This window comes from Salmo trutta, chromosome 7 (genome assembly GCF_901001165.1).
Source record: "Salmo trutta chromosome 7, fSalTru1.1, whole genome shotgun sequence".
NCBI lineage: Eukaryota > Metazoa > Chordata > Actinopteri > Salmoniformes > Salmonidae > Salmo > Salmo trutta.
The window spans coordinates 18,001,588-18,025,876 of record NC_042963.1 but is presented as its reverse complement, the minus strand read 5'-3'; the positions used below and the strand labels follow the sequence as shown (position 1 = coordinate 18,025,876).

General features: G+C 41.2%; 1 protein-coding gene across 1 annotated transcript in view; it reads right to left on the bottom strand.

Annotated features, from left to right (window-relative positions):
* Positions 1 to 19,530, bottom strand: part of LOC115197041 (plasma membrane calcium-transporting ATPase 1) — a 31,238-nt gene extending 11,708 nt beyond the window's left edge. The window contains exons 1-7 of the mRNA XM_029758173.1: positions 19,232 to 19,530; positions 14,693 to 15,132; positions 10,363 to 10,560; positions 9,390 to 9,647; positions 9,050 to 9,175; positions 7,757 to 7,993; positions 2,349 to 2,375 (exon numbers count right to left, since the gene is read on the bottom strand). Coding sequence (XP_029614033.1) covers positions 2,349 to 2,375; positions 7,757 to 7,993; positions 9,050 to 9,175; positions 9,390 to 9,647; positions 10,363 to 10,560; positions 14,693 to 14,891 — 1,045 coding nt within the window. The 5' untranslated portion in view covers positions 14,892 to 15,132; positions 19,232 to 19,530. The remainder of the gene's footprint in view (positions 1 to 2,348; positions 2,376 to 7,756; positions 7,994 to 9,049; positions 9,176 to 9,389; positions 9,648 to 10,362; positions 10,561 to 14,692; positions 15,133 to 19,231) is intronic.
* Positions 19,531 to 24,289: the final 4,759 nt, after the last annotated feature.

Here is a 24,289-nt window from a genome sequence, read left to right as displayed (position 1 = left end):
TTGGATGGTGTATCTATACACACAGTCACTACAAAGATACTGGCGTCTTTCCTAGGTCAGTTGCCGGAGACAGAGGAAACCACTCAGGGATTTCACCATGAGGCCAATTGTGACTTTAAAAAGGTTGAATTACTGTGATAGGAGAAAACTGAGGATACATCAACAACATTGTAATGCTAAACAATACTAACCTAATTGACAGAGTGAAAAGAAGGAAGCCTGTAAAGAATACAAATATTTCAAAACATGCATCCTGTTTGCAAGGCACTAAAGTAATACTGTAAAAAATGTGCCAAAGGAATTACATTTTTGTCCTGTATTCAAAGTGTTGTGTTTGGGGCAAATCCAATAAAACACATTACTGAGTACCACTCTCCATATTTTGAAGCATAGTGGTGGCTGCATCCTGTTATGGGTATGCTTGTTAAGGACTGGAGAGTGTTTCAGGATAAAATACTAACGGAATGGGGGCTAAGCACAGGCAAAATCCTAGGTTCAGTCTGCTTTGCACCAGACACTGGGAGATTATTTCACCTTTCAGCAGGACAATAACCTAAAACACAAGGTCAAATCTACACTGGAGTTGCTTACCAAGAAGACAGTGAATGCTCCTGAGTTGCTGAGTTACAGTTTTGACTTAAATCTACTTGAAAATCTATGGCACGACCTGAAAATGGTTGTCTAACAACCAATTTGAAAGAGCTTGAAGAATTCTGAAAATAATAAATGGTCTAATGTTGCACAATCCAGGTGTGGAAAGCTCTTAGACACTTACCCAGAAAGACTCACAGCTGGTGCTTCTACAAAGTATTGACTCAGGGGTGTGAAAAATTATGTAAATTTGATTTATGTATTTCATTTTCAATACGTTTGCTAAAATGTCTAAAAACATTTTGTTCACTTTGTCATTATGGGGTAGTGTGTGTAGATGGGTGAGCAAAAAAATATATTTAATACATTTTGAATTCAGGCTGTAACACAACAAATTGTGGAATAAGTCAAGGGGTATGAATACTTTGGTCAACTCTGAGTTCAATAATTTATAACCACATCAAAGCACACCTAAGAAGGCATTAACAATAAGTAATAAAATAAAGAAGGCAATTCTAAAAGTCTATTTCACATGACAGATAGCCTGCTGAATTTGCAAGATAACTTTTCCTTCATTTTGAATTCGGGAACAAATTAAAATATGGCACTGACCCACCCATGGATTGATGTTTCAGCATTGAATCAATGACGAGTACTTTGTTCGACTAGCCACATGCGGCATGCATGCGCGGTTACAGCTGTAGGATCTTAATTTGATCACTCTTTTTTGTTGCTGAGAATTTTCCTGCACAGCAGGAAATGCAAATGTGTTTGAGGTTTAAAAAGGCATCTACATTTTTTAATTTTCACTTTGAAATTTCAGACTTGATTTGCCCTAACGAAAAACTTATCAACCCATAGAAACATTTCCATGAATTATAATCCACATAATAATTTACGATTCCTGTTGTTGCAGGTTTATTTTCCTGCTGTAGTAAACTGGCTCAAATTAAGATCCTACATCTGTACAAGCCTGCTAGAGTTAGTGTCTGACAGACAAGCAATGTACACCGTTGTAGTATGGATGAAGCCTGAGCTGGAGTGGGAAGCTAACTGAAGCTGGCTAGCTTTAGAAAATCTGAGTAGATCTAGCTTGCTTCACAGTATACCCCTCCGACCATACAGATTGTATATACTGTAAACACACACAAACTAAACTAGTAAGTACCCAATATAAACACAACATGGTCATGGAGTGCACACAAACTAAACTAGCAGTCTTAATATAGATATAACACAGAATGAGTACAGTTACATGCACACAATAATGTGATTATTGTGGATAGTCCGATTAATAGTTCTATTACAACGTTTACATGCTTTGCAAAAATACCGATTCCCCTAATAATCCTGTTGACATGGACACAACTGAAATAAGGCTACTTGATGGCACTCTGATAGATGCATTTGATTCTGAGTTTGTAAATATAAAGCTTGTATGTGAAAACTACTTCTAAGACCATACATTCAGTACGTTCCGAGTTTGCTCCGAACTCACTTCACTCGCACTTTTTCAGATCAAATACACCGCTGGAACGCCAATTAAGCTGTTTTCATGTCATAATAATAATTTCAAAGATAACTCAGAAAACCAGGTGTTTTAATTGGCGTATACTTACTGCGATTTTGACCTTTGGCCGATTTAAGATAAGCAAAGTAAGGTGTTTACATGACTATTGCATAATCTGCCTACTGCCATAATCAGTTTAATATCAAATTATTACTGTGGATTTAAACACACTCATTGACAAACTTACCTTGCTTGTTTTTCTCATCTCTTTTATCTGTGGAAAAATAAATGACTGCAGTTAATAATTTGTCCATTTACACATCAGCAAAGCGCTTCTCACTTTTGCAGAGTGGCAAAACACTTTTAGTTCTAATATGTTCCCTTGGATGTGAGTTCCCTTGACGGCTAGCCCTTAGACACTGATTTGGAAACTAAGAGGTGTGAATGCTCTGACATGCATTTCTGTCTTAACTCCCTAATACAGTCCTCACTCACTCTGAGAATCCCCTGATCAGTGATACTGGGACTACAAACGTAAACAAAACACTCCCCTAACACACTTAGCAGCTATGCACCAGGCTGGTTAATTCACAGGCGGTAACTTTTTTTTTTAGCCTTGGTATGGCTGGAGAGGTAACGTCCATAGTCCAACTGACCCAACTGCAGTCAGTTAACTAACTGAGATGTTAACCAACTGTGTCTAAGTCAGCATCCTCTATTGCACTCTCACATGCTGTAATTAACCTGCACCAAGATTCAGCTACGGATACTCTGTCTGTGTATTGTGGTGTAGTTCATTTTACTACTTTCATGAATTATTCTTTGACCCCTTCAGTTAATACAGAGCTAATGTTGCAGGGCTTTCAAGCTATCACAGATTACAAAGGGAATCCCAGCCGCGAAATGCCCACTGATGCTAACCTAACAGACAAGCTAAATGCCTTCGATGCTTACTTCAAGGCAAGCAACACTGAACCAAGCAACACTCCTCCGTAGCACATCAACACCATCATCCCAGACACCCTGTACCCACTCCAAATTCCATACCACCCCAACAGATCCACAGATGACGCAATCTCTATTGCACTCCAACTGCCCTAGGCCACCTGGACAAAAGGAATACTTATGTAAGAATGCTTTTCATTGAGTACAGCTCAGCAAGTTTGACAAACACCATCATCAAGTTTGCTGACGACACGACGATGGTATGACTGATCACTAACAACAATGAGGCAGCCTATAGGGGGGAGGTCAGTGTGGTGCCAGGACAACAACCTCTCCCTCAATGTCAGCAAGACAAAGGAGCTGATCATGGACTACAGGAAACGGAGGGATGAGCACGCCCCCCATCCACATCGATAGGGCTGTAGTGGAGTGGGTTGAGAGCTTCAAGTTCCTCAGTGTCCACACCACTAAGAAATTAACATGGTCCACACACACCCACATAGTTGTGAAGAAGGCACGGCAGTGCCTCTTCCCCCTCAGGACGCTGAAATGATTTGGCATGGGCCCAGAGATCCTCAAAGTTCTACAGCTGCACCATTGAGAGTATCTTGACTGGCTGCATCACTGCTTGGCATGGCAACTGCAAGGCACCCGACCGGAAGGAGCAACAGAGGGTGGTGAGCTCCCTGTCATACACGACCGCTATACCAGCCGGTGTCAGAGGAAGGCCCCAAAAAATGTCAAAGACTCCAGCCACCTGAGCTATAGACTGTTCTCTCTGCTACCGCATGGCAAGCGGTACCAGTGCACCAAGTCTGGAACCAACAGGACAACGAAAAGCTTCTACCCCCAAGCTATAAGACTGATAAACAAGACTGCTAAATAGCTAATGAAATGGCTACCCAGACTACCTGCATGGATCCTTTTTGCACATTTCAGTTAAACAACTGATTGACCAACATCGGTTATATTATTTGAATTCCATTTCCTTTATTTTCTTTTCTTCTGTGAGCTCAATACGCAGTTTCTGTAGAGATAAATCGTTTTTGCGCAGTTAACGTGCTAATTAACTACAATGAGCACAATCCATTGCATTCGGACTTGTTCGGACTTGTGTTTTTTTATTACCTGCTAAGTTTGGTTAGTGTGGGGGCAGACATGGAGAGAGAGAGAGAAGAGCCAAAATAATACGCGATCGAGAGGGATGGAGAGCAGTTCCATCACGAGGTATCTCTACAGGAAAATACATGATCTAAGTGACTGATATTTGGTATTCAGCATTCATAAAAGTATCCCTTATTTACTTTGAAGAACTACTAAAATAGTGATTTTGTCCAACAGCATAGGCAGCAGCTCAATGGAGATGAGATGTTGATTTGGAATGAAATAATAAAGTCACCAAATAAAACAAATATAATATACACAACAACTGAAATATTTTATTAAAGTAAAGTAATGTGAATAAATTAAGGTTAATAAGCAGTAATTGTCAGGCCCTGATCTGTTTCACCTGTCCAGGTGTCGCTCATCTTCCCCATAATCCCCTGGGTACCTATACCTGTGTTCTCTGTTTGTCTGTTGCCAGTTCATCTTGTTTGTCAAGTCAACCTTCGTTTTGTCTCAGCTCCTGGTTTTCCTCAGTCTCTCTTTTTCTCGCCCTCCTGGTTTTGACCATTGCCTGTCCTGACTCTGAGCCCGCCTTCCTGACCACTGCCTGACCCTGAGTCTGCCTGCCGTCCTGTGCCTTTGCCCCTACTCTGGATTTCCGACCTGTACCTGACCTGACCCTGCCTGCAGTCTGGTACCCTTGCCCCACTACTCTGGATTATCGACCTCTACCTGTCTTGACCTGTCGTTTGTCTGCCCCTGTTGCTGTAATAAACATTGTTACTTCAACACAGTCTGCATTTAGGTCTTACCTGAAACGTGACAGTAATGGGCAGTCACTACCAGCATGGGACTTTTATTAATTGTTTTATTCTGTGTTGTTACAGAATTCAACCCACATAATGCATAGTGCATTTACGGTTTAAAAAAAATATGGAAACCAAAATAGAACCATGGAGTTGATTATAAAAAAAAAATATTGACCCGAAACGACTTTAAAAAGCACTAAGTGCTCAGCACTAGCTCTCTTGCACTGACTCTATGCACACACACACTTAATTGTACACACTCACACATACTTACACTGACACCCCAACATACACACACACACACTATATACGCCCACACACACACATAACATGCGCACACATGCATTATTAAAACCACACAATAGCTGCTGCTATTGTCTATTATCTATCCTGTTGCCTAATCACTTTACCACCACCTATATGTACATGGTTACCTCAATTACCTCGTACCCCGGCACATCGACTGGGTACTGGTATTCCCTGTATATAGCCATGTTATTTTCTACTCCCTGTATATAGCCCTGTTATTTTCTACTCCCTGTATATAGCCATGTTATTTTCTACTCCATATATATATAGCCCTGTTATTTTCTACTCCATATATATATATAGCCATGTTATTTTCTACTCCATATATATATAGCCATGTTATTTTATACTCCCTGTATATAGCCATGTTATTTTCTACTCCCTGTATATAGCCATGTTATTTTATACTCCCTGTATATAGCCCTGTTATTTTCTACTCCCTGTATATAGCCATGTTATTTTCTACTCCCTGTATATAGCCCTGTTATTTTCTACTCCCTGTATATAGCCATGTTATTTTCTACTCCCTGTATATAGCCATGTTATTTTATACTCCCTGTATATAGCCATGTTATTTTCTACTCCCTGTATATAGCCATGTTATTTTCTACTCCTGTATATAGCCATGTTATTTTCTACTCCATATATATATAGCCCTGTTATTTTCTACTCCCTGTATATAGCCATGTTATTTTCTACTCCCTGTATATAGCCCTGTTATTTTCTACTCCCTGTATATAGCCATGTTATTTTCTACTCCCTGTATATAGCCATGTTATTTTCTACTCCCTGTATATAGCCATGTTATTTTCTACTCCCTGTATATAGCCCTGTTATTTTCTACTCCCTGTATATAGCCCTGTTATTTTCTACTCCCTGTATATAGCCATGTTATTTTCTACTCCCTGTATATAGCCATGTTATTTTCTACTCCCTGTATATAGCCCTGTTATTTTCTACTCCCTGTATATAGCCATGTTATTTTCTACTCCCTGTATATAGCCATGTTATTTTCTACTCCCTGTATATAGCCATGTTATTTTCTACTCCCTGTATATAGCCATGTTATTTTCTACTCCATATATATATAGCCATGTTATTTTCTACTCCCTGTATATAGCCATGTTATTTTCTACTCCATATATATATAGCCCTGTTATTTCTACTCCCTGTATATAGCCATGTTATTTTCTACTCCCTGTATATAGCCATGTTATTTTCTACTCCCTGTATATAGCCATGTTATTTTCTACTCCCTGTATATAGCCATGTTATTTTCTACTCCCTGTATATAGCCCTGTTATTTTCTACTCCCTGTATATAGCCATGTTATTGTCTACTCCCTATATATAGCCATGTTATTTTCTACTCCATATATATATAGCCATGTTATTTTCTACTCCCTGTATATAGCCATGTTATTTTCTACTCCCTGTATATAGCCATGTTATTTTCTACTCCCTGTATATAGTCATGTTATTTTCTACTCCCTGTATATAGCCATGTTATTTTCTACTCCCTGTATATAGCCATGTTATTTTCTACTCCCTGTATATAGCCATGTTATTTTCTACTCCCTGTATATAGCCATGTTATTTTCTACTCCATATATATATATAGCCATGTTATTTTCTACTCCATATATATAGCCATGTTATTTTCTACTCCCTGTATATAGCCATGTTATTTTCTACTCCATATATATATAGCCCTGTTATTTTCTACTCCCTGTATATAGCCATGTTATTTTCTACTCCATATATATATAGCCCTGTTATTTTCTACTCCCTGTATATAGCCATGTTATTTTCTACTCCCTGTATATAGCCATGTTATTTTCTACTCCCTGTATATAGCCATGTTATTTTCTACTCCCTGTATATAGCCATGTTATTTTCTACTCCCTGTATATAGCCATGTTATTTTCTACTCCCTGTATATAGCCGTGTTATTTTCTACTCCCTGTATATAGCCATGTTATTTTCTACTCCCTGTATATAGCCATGTTATTTTCTACTCCCTGTATATAGCCATGTTATTTTCTACTCGTTATTGTTATTCGTTATCCCCTGTTTATTTTGTATCTTTAACTCTGCATTGTTGGAAAAGGACCCGTAAGTAAGCATTTCCCTGTGAGTCTACACCTGCTGTTTACGAAAGCATGTGACAAATAACATTTTATTTTATTTTAATAACCTTGTCTGACACCTTCTATGGTGGCAAATAGCTTTATGTCATGCCACTGGCAAAAGGTAACTTAATAGCATCTGTAGGCCCTATAGGATAGCATGATGGAATATCTCATAACACATATTGTTAGACAGGGTTTTTCAAAATAATTATATTCTACGTTTACTCCTATGAGGGTGAGTCTCAACCAAAAGCAAGTAGACCTATATTTCACAATTAATACAATAGAGATGAGGTTAGTTTTACAAATGTTGTGTAACAGATGACTATAAAAGTAGAATCCAGTTCCACATACTTTTCTTGTCCAGTTTGTCCTTCTTGTCCTTCTTTTCTTTCTTCTCTTTCTTTTCCCTCTCTTTCTCCTTCTTCTTCTCCTCCCTTTCCCTTTTTTTCCTTTCCTTCTCTGCTTTTTCCTCCTCATCGTCATCTTCGTCTTCACCGGCTCCGAGCAGGGTGAAAATGATGCCGGTCTGGGAGTTGACACCTACTGCTGTGATCAATATCTTCCCAGAACCCTCCATGACGTGGGTACCTGACAAAAGACAAACATGGACAGTCATTGAGACATGGTCATAGGAACCTGACAAATATAATATCTCCAACTAAAATGGGATAGTAAAAGATGTTTCTTTCTTTTACAAGTAAGGCCATACAAATGCCTTTAAATGTTTACCGGAAAACATTTTTGTGAGGTGAGCAAGCGAACAAAATTTGATTCAATTTTTTTGAAAAGTGAAGAGGGGCATCCGTTAAATATTGAATTACATGTGTATGGCCTAACAGTATTTATGCAGGAATAGCAAGATCATGCTGTTTCAAGTAGTTGTTAACTCCTAAGCGCTCTTATGAAGCTTGATAGACAGTAATAAGATGCCAGGCTAAACAACAAATGAAAACAACAATGGAAAAGCAAAGGGACCCAGTGGTGTAAAGTACTTCAATAGTACTTTAAAGTATTTTTACTTAAGTCGTTTTTGGGGGAATCTGTACTTTACTTCACTATTTATATTTTTTAAATCTTTTACTTTTACTTCACTACATCCCTAAAGAAAATAATGTACTCTTTACTCCATACATTTTCCCTGACACCCAAAAGTACATTTTGAATGCTTAGCAGGACAGGACAATTGTCCAATTCACGCACGTATCAAGAGAACATCTCTGGTCATCCGTATTGCCTCTGATCTGACGGACTCACTAAACACGAATGCTTTGTTTGTTAATTATGTCTGAGTGTTGGAGTGTGCCCCTGGCTATCTGTAATTTAAAAAACAAGAAAATTGTTCAGACTGGTTTGCTTAATATAAGGAATTTGATACTTAAGTATATTTTAGCAATTCAATTTACTTTTGATACTTTAGACTTTTACTCAAGTAGTATTTTACTTGAGTCATTTTCTATTAAGGTGTCTTTACTTTCACTCAAGTATGACAATTGAGTACCTTTTCCACCACTACCACCACCTTAATTCATAGCGGAAAGAACAAACGAAGCGATGCCTCTGGGCGATGCCCAGCTTGATCCAAATTGGATCTGCATCTAGACATCAGCCATATTATATGAAGAGAGGAAGGTTCATCATCATTACCTGACAGCAGCATTGGATCGTTGTCCAAAGTCTTCTTGACATGGTCAGATTCACCGGTGAGAGAGCTTTCATCGATTTTCAAATCATTTCCCTGGATCAACACACCATCAGCAGGAAGAAGGTCACCTGGGAAAAACGTATATACTATACATGAACATCAGACAGTCCAGCTGGGTGAGTTAGCTCATTTAACCCAGATTCAGACAGAGTAGTGGAAAAAGAAGGGTAAGGAAAGTTATATTAAAAGTAGGATGGACGATGCTCTTTGGTTTAAAGGCACACGTGCGTAAGTAAGCTCTCACGGACACACACACAGGTCACTTTTCCTTCAAGACCATACCGTATTTCACTTGTGCAACGTCGCCGACAACGATCTCAGCCACGTGGACCTGGATGACTTGGCCTCCGCGGACCACCGTAAACTTCTGCTCCTGTTCGATGCGGCTCTGTAGCCCGCGGAACTGCTTCTCTTTGCTCCAGTCATTGAACGCTGTCACCAGGACCACACAGACGACGGACAGGAGGATGGCTGCACCCTCAATCCAGCCGGCGTCTGCCTCCCCCTCATCCTCCACCCCTCCCGCTGCCTTTCCACAATCTGAAAAGAGGGACAGTTGTCACTATCTGGACATGCTACAAAGAACAGAAGTACAATGCAATCCCTCCAGAATTGTGTTTTTAAGCCTAGACCAAACCCTAAATCGAGGACAAATAGCTAATTCATTCAGTTGGTAGCATGGCCATCTAGTGATTACCCAAAGGGACAGCTACAGTGAGTCCCACAGAAAGTAGCCTACAAAAGTAACCTACAATGATTATAAGACAGGAAGTATCACAGTCTTGATCGCAGGAAGTAAAACTGGCTACCCACTATGCCTCTAAAGAGTCCTTTGAGGAATGGGATTATGGATTGATTGAAGTGTATCAAGAGTATCAGAGTAAATCCCTGTATGATTATTCAATGGGCAGGATACTCACATTTTGTACCAATTGATATCTCTTTGTGCCAATAAAGTCAGAGACATGAGATCAAACAAAACTTTGTGAACATCCTTGGAAGACGCAGCAAAAAATCGAAATTAGATCTAGGCTACTTGTTTTGGCCTCCAATGAATTCCAAAGTATCTGTCCAATAAACAATTACCAGAAAGTGCACAAACCAGACACATGGAAATTGTATGACTGCATGCATGAAGTTTACAGGTGCAAAGTAGCAACAATCTGATCATTTGGTATTTGATTGAGTAAATATTCATTATCTGGTGATGAATCAATTAGAATACACGGCATTTCAAATAAGAGGAGATACTTACTTTCTCTTTCGGCATCTGGAGGTCTATAAAAAGAAAGGCCTAATGAAATGATGGCTGCCACTTCTAGGATGATTAGTGTCACATCTTGCAATGCTTCCCACACTAATTGAAGAAATGTTTTTGGCTTTTTTGGAGGTATAACGTTTTGTCCAAACTCCTCTTTCCTTCTGGCAATGTCGTCGGCATGGCCTCCTAACCCTAGAGACAAAAGAGGTCAGAGGAATAATGAACAACTGTAAGGCATTTGCATTGTCTACAATTCAAACATTAGCAAATACATGCACTACTCTCTCCTGGCTGAGCTCCCTTTTTGGAGCAGTGTAGTGCAGACCTGTGTTTAGATTTCTTCTATGTTCACAGACTGAACAGCAGAAACAGAACCTGTCAAGAATGGTAAGCTTGGCTTGTTTTTGGAGGCTTTCGAACTTGAAGCTTTGAGGTGGCTCTGCATGGGGCTGTGTTCATGACAAAAGAAGGCCATGAATATAGCCCATGCAGCGTTACCACAAGGGTCTTCAGCACAGGCATTCGATGTCAACAGCAGGGAATCAATGACTTTCAAACGCACAAGCCCTCCTCTTCCCTCAGACAACATACTCAACAGTCTGTTAAATAGCACGTGTCATAAGAAAACTACCCCAAACCACACCAAAACCTTTTTGTTGGACATGTATTCTCGCTGAAAGGATTTCATTGATGAATTCCTCACTGTGACACTGTTCTTTTCTTTACATTTAATCATTGACAAAGTTATAAATAACAAATACCTACATTTTCATTATGTAACTCAGCCTCTGCAGCTCTGATTCAGAAAGCAAACCAAAGGAATCTCTGAGCTATATGGACAGGCAACCCGGCAAAAGACGTCACACAACGAACAATGTTTATTCCTTGTATATTCTCATTGGATCTAACAGAGATGACTAGTGGCTCTATGATCACAACAAATAAAAGAGACAAGAGAAGAAAGCCTTGTGCTAATGTGAGTTACACATGAACATAGAAGTTACAACTCTGCCCTGAGTGTGTATCCATTTAACATACCTAAAAAGTAATGGTCAGAGCCACCAACGAGGTGTGTGAAACAGAGACGTTGCTCTCTGTTGTGGCGAACATCTGGATTTTTTAAATCATGTGATGTAACATTTAGCAGTTCAAATGACAAGCATTGCTGTTTGCGGGCACAAAACGTCAATCAAGGAATGAAGAGTAACAAACCGGGAAAGTTCATCTAGTGAGGGGACATGGTCTACAATTGATCATATGAGCCGCACAAAACAGGTCTGCACAAAACAATTAAAAGTAACTACCAATTGGATACCATGAAATTGGGGAGAAAAAGGAGTATTCAGAAATATATATATATATTATATGTTGTTGTTTATGCTCCAGGAGACTAGTAGATGTAACTAAATTAGACTGAACTTGAATTGTAATCAAAGAGTAAGAATGCAGCTCTGTGAACTAATATCATGAGACATGACCTATCTTGCGTTCCCCCTGGAGAGCTGATGACTCCATTGTTATCACTGCAGTAGGGGTCAAATGGCTGCTTTTGTGACTCCATGTAGCACAGCATTGGCCTTCTCTGACCTGAGTTGGGTTAGTATGCTTATTCCCTCTAAATCCCTGTAAGCAATGCTGCTTCTTCTGACGCTTTAAGGTTAGATTCCAACTCAGGGAAAAACCCCTGTGGTTATTCTTCACCCTATCACTGAATTACAGATGTCTTGACTTATCTTAGAGTCATTCTGACTATTTTGAGGAGGTGGACTTGTTGCTACGGCCTCTCAAGAAGGGCAAACAGTTATATTGCCACTTTTTTCTCATTTTTCAAGCGAAGCTCTTTTAAGGGAGAATGCAAGGCACAGACGTTCACTTCGCCTAGCCGAGTTCTGCCAGGAGCAAACCGAACCTGGTATGCGGGTGCCTTTATACTAGCACCTGCTATTTGCATTTTATGTGCAAAATGTATGTGTGTGTCACATGGATTTGTAACTGTACTCATTTTCTTTTACAGTCTTAAATTGGGAATCATGTATGCGGCAGGATTGGAAATGTTTTTTGTAATCTGAGAATCCCATTCAAATCCCATTCCCTAAGAGTTCACCAAAAAGTCACCAAAGGGATTATGCAGAAGGACAATGGAGAAGCAGTACTGAAAGGCTCATCACAATTTGGCCTGTGTACACTATGTGTGCTCTTGACTGACAAATTCAGGTATAGATTGGAGCAGAATAGGGCATCATCACAAGCATAGCCGTATCAAAATGGGAAAAGGTTCATGACCAACATGTTAGCCAAACAACATCTAACATCACATCATTCCATCCACATAGGGATTTATAAAACGGCTTGGTCTGAGTAAAGCTGGTTCCTGTTTCCCAACAGCCTACAACTGGCAAAAACATACATGAAAAATCCATTATAATTGCTAGTAAATGTGCATCAATGGATATTTATGAATTATAAAAAAGCATTTTAGTTGTAATGCTGTTAATGCTTATACATGTTTACAAATGAATGTATTAATCGTATGTACAGTGCCAACAGAACGTATTCACACCCCTTGACAGTCCCCACATTTTGTTGTGTTACAACCTGAATTTAAAATGGATGCATTTGTCATTTTTGGTCACTGGCCAACACACAATACCCCATAATTTCAAAGTGGAATTATGTTTTTACAATTGAAATTGTACCAATTAACTAAAAATGATAAGTATTTATCTCCTTTGTTAAGTTCAGGAGTAAAACTTAGCTAAATACGTCACATAATAAGTTGCATGGACTGTCTGCAATAATAGTGTTTAACATAATTTTTGAATGACTACTTCATCTCTGTACCCCACACATACAATTATCTGTAAGGTCCCTCAGTCGATCATTGAATTTCAAACACAGATTCAACTTCAAAGACCAGGAAGGTTTTCAATGCCTCACAAAAAAGGGCACCTATTGGTAGGTGGGTAAAAAATAATCCCTTTGATCATGGTGAAGTTATTAATTACACTTTGGATGGTGTTGCAATATACCCAGTCACTACAAAGATACAGGCGTCCTTCCTAACTCAGTTGCCGGAAAGGAAGGAAACCGCTCAGGGATTTCACCATGAGGTCAATGGTGATTTTAAAACAGTTTAATGGCTGTGAGAGGAGAAAACTGATGATGGATCAACAACATTGTAGTTGCTCCACAATACTAACTTAATTGACAGAGTGAAAAGAAGGAAGCTTGTGCAGAATAAAATATATTCTGCAAAGCAATTCACTTTTTGTCCTGAATACAAAGTGTTGTGTTTAGGGCAAATCCAATACAACACATTACTGAGTACCACTCTCCATATTTTCAAGCATAGTGCTGGCTGCATCATGTAATGGGTATGCTTGTAATCATTAAGGGCTGGAAAGTTTTTCTGGATAAAAAAGAAAACGGAATGCAGCTAAGCACAGGCAAAATCCTAGATGAGAACCTGGTTCAGTCTGCTTTCCACCAGACACTGGGAGATGAATTCACCTTTCAGAAGGACAATAACCCAGGCCAAACACAAGGCCAAATCTACACTGGAGTTTCTTACTAAGAAGTCAGCGAATGTTCCTGAGTGGCCAAGTTACAGTTTTGACTTAAATCTACTTGAAAGTCTATGGCAAGACCTGAAAATAGTTGTCTAACAATGATCAATAACCAATTTGAAAGAGCTTGAAAAATGTTGAAAATAATAAAATGGGCAAATGTTTCACAATCCAGATGGGGAAATCTATTAGAAACTTATCCAGAGAGACTCTCAGCTGTCATCGGTGCTGTGTGAAAAGTGTGAGTTATCCCCATGTGTAGAGAAGGGACAGCCGGGCCCTGCAGAGTGCCTTCCACTCAGAGCCCAAACTGTAGCCCACACCAGTTCCCCTCAATAAACTCAACAAGACATTGTGCTAAAAGGCTTGAGATTGGTGTAGGAGGAGCAACTCATGACAACTCCAATGGAATCAATGCAGTATCTAGAATCATTCTGCATGGCAGTTGTAGATGCTATTTCAAATTGTTCTTGTATTCAAAATGTAACCACAAACTTGTTATTGGGGGGTCGGGTTGAAGTCAATTTGATTTCAATTTACTTCAAAACCAATTAGGGTTTTTCAATTTGTAAATTATTACAATTCGCTGCAGGGGGGCCCAACCAAATCTCGCTTAGGGCCCCCAAAAGGCTTATGGCCCCCAAAAGGCTGATTGGAGTTAAGCCTAGCCCCAATGAGTAATAGGAGAATTGGTGTGTCAGCACCAGATCTGAAAAAAGAACAAAAATACAAAGCAAGATGCTCAGCAGCATATTTACCATTAATAGGTGATGTTCTTAGTCTGGTACAGAGTCCTTCGACATCTCCGTAACATTCCTGGATTCTAGCTATTCCCTCAGGTCCCCTGAGTTCCATGAGAGACCGCAGCTCCTTGAGAGAGCAGTTGAAGTCTCCAACATCATGATTGGCCTGTGCATGTCGACCACGCTTTGACCCACGGATTGAGTTGCTGGCCATGTCTCCTCTACAGCGCACCACTCAAGGGTGGTGGAGAGAGGCTTTCCCAAAAAGGCAAGTAAAATCCTCAGAGGCAAAATACGGTATTTCCCATAAACTGCTGTTATTTCTCAGGGGTGTACGTTGCTTGACTCCTTAGAGCATGACTTGGACATGTAGAAAGCCATTTTAATTTGATTCCTGTAAGCCCACTCTCTCATCTTGGCTGTTGATGTTAGCTTAAGTCCTCACAAGGCTACATCTGAAAAGACAAAAAAATATTGAGTTAAGGTTTTACCGTTTATCTCTGTTGACATAAGGAACTGGATCCCGAATATGGCTGAAATGCTATCTAGTAATGTCACACTAATAAAGAATTACATTGAACCCCAAATCATTTAGGTACACTGATACCCCTGTCAATACATTTGTAGTAAACATTTTACATTGCATTTACATGTTAGTAGATGCTCTTCTCCAGAGCAACTTACAGTAGTGAGTGCATGCGTCTTCATATTTGTTCTATACTGGTCCCCCGTGGGAATCGAACCCACAACCCTGGCGTTGCAAGTGCCATGCTCTAGCAACTGAGCCACACGGGAACTCTCAGCAACATATGGAATCTGCCTTTTGAAACACACGTCTGTTAAAGTAAATATGGATATGGAGATCTTTAGTAATGTTTATGCCAAGCTTCTGCACAGCCTCTGTATAGAAAAGCTATTTGAGGAAGAATTCACCCAGAATTCTACGATGACATGACCATCAAATCATTCCCCTTCTCCTGAAATAATGAGGACATTTTTATGGTCTCTGGCATAGATCTAGACATCCCATCTCTCAGTAAATCAATCAATCAATCGTTTTTTTGACTCAATCAACTTGAAGTGAGAGTTCTGTTAGGGGTGAGCCTGTCTGACACTCACACCCACTGGTCAGTACACAAAGTGACAGCCGGCTTTAAACACAAGGCCCTGCGAAGTCTATTTAAGACATGAAAGGCACAAATTACTTCAGTTACACAAAAAACTGACACGTCGGCCCTGAAATTGTCAGCTTTGGGCAAAGTGTACTTGACTTTGCGTACTGGAAACTTGGAGAGAAACGCTGGAAAAAGGACCCAAAGATGTTGAGGACCTATCTGCTCAGCCTTACTGACACATCTAAGCCTAGTGGGGCTAATAATAACACACAGGGTGCAACTAATTGCCAGCACGATGGGTGTGCCTTGCAATGAAAACTGTGACGGCTGAAGACATCGATCATTGGAGTCGATTCGGTGGTCGAGAAAGTCTTGTAATTACAGCTGATCAGACAGTGTCTGTGACGGAGGGAGACAAGATTAGTAGGCCCCGACTCAAACACCAGACATCAGGCCTCTCTTATTTGTATCCACACGGAGCAATAAGAAGTATAACCCCTTCAAGGAATGACACCGTGCAAGCAGCATTATTAAAGAGACATGACACATTTTCCGTACAACAATTAATACTGACACTCACTATTGATTTTAGAGATTGCTTCTGCGTTGACCAAAAGATTGAGTGTACTTACTAGAAATCCACCCTTTTCCTATCGTCATAGAAACAGGAGGTATATGACGGTAACACCACAGGTCCGATTAGGGAAGGCAGTGTCTTTCACAGAACTCCAGAAACACCCCCATAATCCCCTTACGAGCGTCTACCAGCACTTCTCGGAGGGTATCCAGATAGTTACCCTTCCCAGGGTTACGTCCAAATTGCAACTCTTCCTTTGAAAATCAAGGTTTGACCTTCAGTGCACACGCTCTACTGACGTAGGCTTCATTAGAGGGAAAAAGGCTCGCTCAATGATTATCTCAGGAAAGCTTCTTCCTTAATCTAATTAGACAATCTGTGGCATCGGTGCGCTCTACAGCCACTGCTTGCCGTCCCTGAGAGAGCCACTAACACTGTGATGGGGAGACAATGTGGAAAGTGAAGACACAGCCACCCCATATTTTTCACGACCAGTTTCACTACCACCATTCAGCTCTACTTTGCCTGTGGTGAATTACATCTGTCAAAATGCAGACTAGAGAACAATTAAAGGCACTGAATTAGGATGAATATCTTACAATCACAACCAGGGAATGTACCATGTTCTGGAATGTACCCGTCCTTGGTTAAAACCTTTCCAGGTAGACTGAACTTCCTACTCAAGGGAGGTACACTGCCTAGATATCACAGACCACCAGATGTTTTATTCACTTCTGTTTGACACTGAATGGCCATGGAATACAATCTTCTCTTGACAATATTGGTTATATTCTGAGGCCTACTTTATGCCCTCAAGCACAAACAGATGAGCGCTTTCTATTTAATTAAAGAAATTGCTACACTAAATACTCTTTCACAGCCTCAACCGGTGAAAGGTTTGTTTTTTGTGAAACGTTTTGATTATGTAGATCTCACTACAAGACAAACTAGAGCCATGGAGTTATAACCAAATGGTTTAAGCACATTGTAGCCTAAATAGCCTAGATTAATTGGGCCACAATGCAACAACAAACAAAACATCACTGCCCGTCTAGATGCGCAGGCGTTGCATTGCGGCAACTAATTGTTGCGTGCCACGTCATCAACTGTGCAGTTAGGCATCAGATTGCTATATGATAAGATGTGGTAAACATATGTGTTAAATACCTATCCAGGTGTTGTAAGATCTGGCATCGGTCTGCAATGTAGTCCTGCGGGATGAGACCCCCTTCCACTTGATCTAGTGACACTACAAGTGTAATGATGCCAAATCGCGGACCGAAGCTGATTAAGTTATATTCATCAACTTCGGGACACCCTACAACTTCAGGGTGCAAGTCATGAGAAAATGTGCGTTGAATCTAGGCAATAATGTGAACAATATAAAATATGAATATTTCTATAAAAATGACTCACAGGATACAGAGCATTGACCTAAGATATATTTTGGCTGGAAGCATTCTGCTCTTTAATGTCAGGACCTTTATATCAGTTTGGACCTTCCCCCAGGATCTCTGTCCTGTGGCGTTCTCTGCCTTTGAATTCATACACTGCCCGCAGAAAGCATTCAGCAATAAACATGTATGGATGTTAGTTGCATTTCAACAGAACAAAAGTAGCCTCATGACCCCGCTGATGAGCATGCATGTTTTTCTCTTCCATCCATTACACATTTGTCTTTGTGAATCTCAGTTACTATGAAAACTGTTGAAAGACCTTGTAAAGGCAAAGCACCCCCCAAAAAAATATTCTCTCCTCAATGATCTTTTTCTGTTGTCTTAACGTTGAATAGAGGCTGGAGAAACACAAATGTGTGTGTGTTAATCTGTGTGTGTGTGCGACGTGCGTGCGTGCCCGGATGCAACGTGTGTGATGTGCATTCATAGTGTGTGCTCTCGGGTTTGTATGTGTGTGTGTGTGTGCATTAAAGTATGGTGAATTGATCACACTTCAAAAGGAAAAGGGATGAAGAAGTAAAGCGCTCCATAACAACAAAGACAACAGGAGAAAATGAGTCAGTGGATTTCTGCTGTAAAGGTCAAAGTTGGGGAGGTTAAGTAATTCATTTGGACAGCTTTCCTTCTCCACTGAGGCCATCAATATTACGACAACAGGCATAATCCTGAAATCTATTTGAAATGATAGTCCTGAGTCAAGTCTAATAGCACCGCTAATGACTTCAGATCACACATCCCCCCCCCCCCTTTGGACAGGGGTTAAATTCTCGCTAGAGCCCTTTCTGTCTGCAGGCCCCTCTATCTGTATCTCTCTTCTTTATTTGATGACTTTACTACAATAAAGAAAGACAAATGCTTAAGACATCAATTCCCACGTTGATACGTCATCAAACGGAAATGTTTTGATATTAAATTCCGTAAAAAAAGAACGTTAAGTTTCACGGAAACACGGTGATTCAAACAGCTCGTGACATGGCAACATTTTAAGCCATGTCATGTCGCTTCCAGTTACATAGATGCGTAATGTTAATATGGTGGCACCTACCTATCCCCCTGTAAATGCATTCTCAGACAGAGAATATATTAATAACGTTTTATGTGTTGCGACGACACAGTGTGCGTGTGTGTGTGTTGTTAGCGGGACAGAGCAAATAATAAAAGGATAATAAACAAGTGGTATAGCTTTTAAAATGTAATTCTAAATACAAAAAGCTCTCACAACTGGTAACGCAAAGGTCTTAATTTGACCAACAAAAAGTGAATCATTTCAGAATTCTACTTAAAAAAGTAATTCTAATAAAATGAACTGCAAATCCAATGAGATCCAAGAAACCACCCAAGAGCCCACAAATGATTGTTTATGTTGGTTTGATATGATAGCTCATGTCGAGGCGGAGTCACTTACAGGTGAGTCACAGAGGGGGCCGCCGGTGGGGCAGGGCTCGTTGTGCAGAGGTGAAGAGAAGCCGCCATGTCAGAAACATCCAGAAGAGCCCTGTCTATCTGTCCATCAACGGTCACACACACGAATGGAGCCCGGTCTGCTGCCTAGCTTCATCCTTTGCCAGCCCTCTCTTGCACGACGACAGCACGCGAGCGGCGCTTAACTCCGATTGCTCCGTCTCAGGGACGGTAGAGAGCACGACCTCACCGAAACAGGATTAGCTATAAATAGGCACGCATATCCGTCCAGGGGCTGCTGCGTGGCAGTGGCTCAGTCTTTGCCTGTGTGGTACTCTGTAGCACTAGAGTACTAAACACTTGTGGAGTGAGCTACTAAACCTGTGTACCCTCACTCAACCCCACCCTACTTCACCCACCAGTCATTGGGTTAGCAATAGCTCCAAGGGATTTTGGGAGTGATGGGCAGGGGATTATGTTAATCAGACTCCTTTCCCGTCCCCTTTGTTCTACAGAGTCCTGCCTCTCCCTATGCCCCCAACCCCCCCCCAATTAAGAGATCAAGCCAAGTATCCCATGATCAAGGCCTCATTTCACCTCATTATTGCTGTGTTTTACACATACTGAAATGCAGTGCACATATCGCACATGCATGCACACACCCTCCCGTGCACAGACGCCCACATTCAGAGGAGGATTAAACTACACTACACCTACACCCATGCACACACAGCCAGATTACAGACACACATATACACACGACACAGAAGGATTATACACAAATGCACACACCCACACATACACTGCAGCTAGACAGCAGGATTAGAGGCACACACAAGTACACACACAGAAAGAGACAGACAGAGAGAGAGATTACAATGCAGTTCAGACCCGGTTGCCTCTGCAGAATGTGCAGATCTGATATGTAGGGCAGCAGAGGAGAGGACATTATTTAATGCAATCTCTCCAAATAATACGATACCCTCCCTGCCAGTGACCCTGTTTGAAAGCTACCCTAACTTGACATTCGGCCAGGGCCACCACAAAGAGTGATGAGCCATTGAAAAGCATGGCGACCAGGCTGCGTTTCTCTACCATGTCAGCTTCTTTCTGAGAGGATTGTTTGTTGCTTGTGGCTCCTAGGTATTCGATCCTTTAGACAAAGGGCAATTCCACAGTAGCGGAATGCCGCTTTGACTCAGTTTTTCACTTGAAAATGCATACCAAACAAAAAACATTGATTTCAAAGTTTAACAAACCATACAAGTCTATACACAAGGACTACTTTTTGTACAAAAACTAACTTAGTGGAAGAACTGTCAAGATGCAAACTTTGGTAACAGAATTTTTATGTGACCACGTTTTCCAAAAACGTTTGTCCTGTCCTGACCAGTAAAAGGGGGTTATTTGTTATTGTAGTTTGGTCAGGACGTGGCAGGGGTGTGTTTGTTTTGTGTTGTTGGGGTTTTTGGGTTGTGTTCTATGTTTTGTATTTCTATGTTCTATTTTTTCTATTTCTATGTGTAGTTTATTGTTTTGACCTTCAATTCGAGGCAGGTGTTCCTTGTTGCCTATAATTGAAGGTCCTATTTAGTAGGGGTGTTTTTTCTATGGGATTTGTGGGTAGTTGTTTCTTGTTTAGTTGTGTGCCTGACAAAACTGTTTTCGTCTTCTTTTTGTTTGTGTGTTTTGTTTCGTTTCTTCAATAAAAGAGAAAATGAGCATACACATTCCCGCTGCATTTTGGTCCAATTCATACGACGCCCGTGACAACGTTAAATACCTGCTCCGAATTCTGATTAGATGATAAAGAATGGGGTACCAGCTATGACATGGCACCTTGAATTTGAAGAAAATCTTTTTCGGTTATTGAACTACAGTAAGTGAAGTAGATTTACACCTGGTAACTGAGTTACGGTAACAGATTTACATCATGGGTCCCTGATCTCTACTACACAGAAATGCATAATTATGGATACAAATGTCATTCTCATGTTTCACATGTTTGGACTTGTAAGGGCTGTCGTCGCAAGAAAACCAAGATGCAGCGGAGGTTGTGGATTCATTATGAATATTTAATAAAATGAACCACTATAAACAAACCATAAAACAGCAACGATAGCAAACAGTCCTGCCTGGTAAAAAACGAACGAGACAGAAAACAATCACCCACAAAACCCAAAGGAAAAATAGGCTACTTATGTGTGACTCCCAATCAGCAACAACGAACTTCAGCTGTGTCTGATTGGGAGCCACACACGGCCCAAAACAAAGAAATACAAAAAAATAGAAAAATTTACATAGAACGCCCACCCAATGTAACACCCTGGCCTAACCAAAAATAAAGAACAAAAACCCCTCTCTATGGCCAGGGCGTTACAGGACTCCACAGCGCAGCACAGTAGAGTACAGTGTAGTACAATACAGCACAGCAGAGTACAGTTCAATATACTGTACTCTACTGTGCTCTACTCACTGTCTGGTGCTGTACAGTACTCAGTACTGTATTGTACTTGTTTTGTACTGTACTCTACTGTGCTCTACTCACTGTATTGTATTGTACTGTACTGTACTGCGCTACCCAAACTTGTGAAACAATTGTCTATGATAGGTTCAGATTTGGTAACGGAATTATCAGTTTTAATCACTTAATTATTAACAATCAAAATTGATATAAATTAAATCACTTTAACTAATTGATAGGTCTACCATTACTTTTTACTTCTATGAACTTTCATTATCCTCCCTCCTCATGTGGTTTTTGATAACAGAATTACAAGCAACCAGGCAATATTACTTAAACTTACAGACGGTAAACAATTTCTCCAAAACAAAATTTTGATATGTTGGCAGAGGTCTTTATGTCAACATTATTGTGTTTTGATGTATTTCTGATACCTTTTAAGACTTTTTCTGGTAGATGTTTTCTATGACCCCGTTTCCATCTGTTTACCTTAATAATTTTGAAAATGGAAAATGGTTGAAAAATGTAACTTTATTCAGAGAACAGTAGTTATATTCAGAACTGTACGTCAGAACTGTACGTCAGTCGGTCACTCGGTATAACATACGATGGGGAAATACAATCCCACCCCAAGTCGGCTCAGACGGTACCAATCTAGGAGGCCCATGGCAGCCCAAGCACACACAGGTTCCACTGGCTCCAAAAACGGTTACAGAAGCCACCTTTTTTCCTAATACTTACCGAGAAGCCAGAACTGTCAGACCCCCACATATAGGGAACCAGAACCTGCTGCAACTTGGCTATGCGCTCTGACCATAGAGTCCAAGTCCATAGACCCCACAGTTCCAAGAACAATACTTACCTTGAGAGCCTGAAATGTCAGAACTCGTACAAGGAACCCCAAGTCTAAAACAACAGAACACCTGTCGTGACTTAGTAAAACACGCACGCACGCGCACTGCATAGCATCGATCAGAGTCGATGAACCACGGCATTCGGAGGCTCAAACCCACAGGACCCCTGCAGTAACCTTTAAACTGTGTACTCGTGCACTGACATGGCAGTCCAAGGCTCAAACCTACAGAGAATTGTGGCAACCCGGATAAATGTGCAACCTGCCCAGTGGTCTAAGGCACTGCATCGCAGTGCTAGCTGTGCCACTAGAGATTCTGGGTTCGAGTCTAGGCTCTTTCGCAGACGGGCGCGACTGGGAGACACATGGGGCGGCGCACAATTGGCCCAGCACCGTCCGGGTTAGGGGAGGGTTTGGCCGGCAGGGATGTCCTTGTTCCATTGCGCACTAGCGACTCCTTGTGGCGGGCCGGGCGCAGTGCACACTGACATGGTTGCCAGGTGTACTGTGTTTCATCCGACACATTGGTGCGGCTGGCTTCCGGGTTAAGTGGGCATTGTGTCAAGAAGCAGTGCGGCTTGATTGGGTAGTGTTTCGGAGGACGCACGTCTCTCGACCTTCGCCTCTCCCGAGTCTGTGCGGGAGTTGCAGCGATGAAACAAAACTAACTACCAATTGGATACCGCAAAATTGGGGAGAAAAAGGGCAAAACATTTTTTTTAATTAATAAAATAATAAATAAATAAATGCGCAACCTGCGGGCTGCCTAACACCACTTCCGACCCCAGCCATAAAAACACTATGAGCCACACTGGGAGCAGTTACATCCAAGTGATAAAACTGCAGCACAGATATCACCAATTGTCATACTCCTGCAGAATGCCCAAGCAGCTGCCACACCCCTAGTGGAGTGAAAACCCTTGTCCTTTGCTTTCATACCCCAGGGAGATAGCCTCCACAATCCAATGAGAAGTACGCTGCTCAGAAAGAGCCCTATCCCTAGCTAGATTAGTGAAATAGACACAAAGCTGGTCACAAATGCAGATATCCTTGGACCTATCCAAACACGTGCATAAAGCGCGCACCGGACACAGGCCATGCAACCTCCATTGTTCACTGGAACAAATGGAGTAGGTTAGAAAGGAAACAGCTTGAATGCCAGGGACCTGTAAGACATAGGCATAACCTTGGGAGAAAAAGCTGCATTAGGACATAGCATCACCTTGGAGTCACCAGGTGCAAACTCCAAATAGGAAGGGTGTACTGATAGCGCGGAGATCCCCAATGCGTTTGGGTGCCGCCAGGGCCATGAGTAGCCCAGTCTTGTAGGAAAGGATCTTCTGGTCCACAGACTCCAATGGTTCAAATGGAAGCTCACACAGTGTCCAGGACCAAATCCAGGTCCTAGGTCGGTGCCATAGGCTTGGACACTGGTCTGAGCCGGCGCAACCTTTCAGGAACCGCACCACCAGAAGATGAGACCCCAGGGTATTTTATTTTATTTTATTTGTTTAACCTTTACTTAAATAGGCAAGTCAGTTAAGAACAAATTCTTATTCACAATGACGGCCTACCCCGGCCAAACCCGGACGATGCTGGGCCAATTGTGCGCTGCCCTATGGGACTCCCAATCACGGTCGGTTGTGATACAGCCTGGAAGGGTCTGTGGTGACACCTCTAGCACTGAGAAGCAGTGCCTCAGACCACTGCGCCACTTGGGAGCACCCCGGGAGAGCCGTCAATTC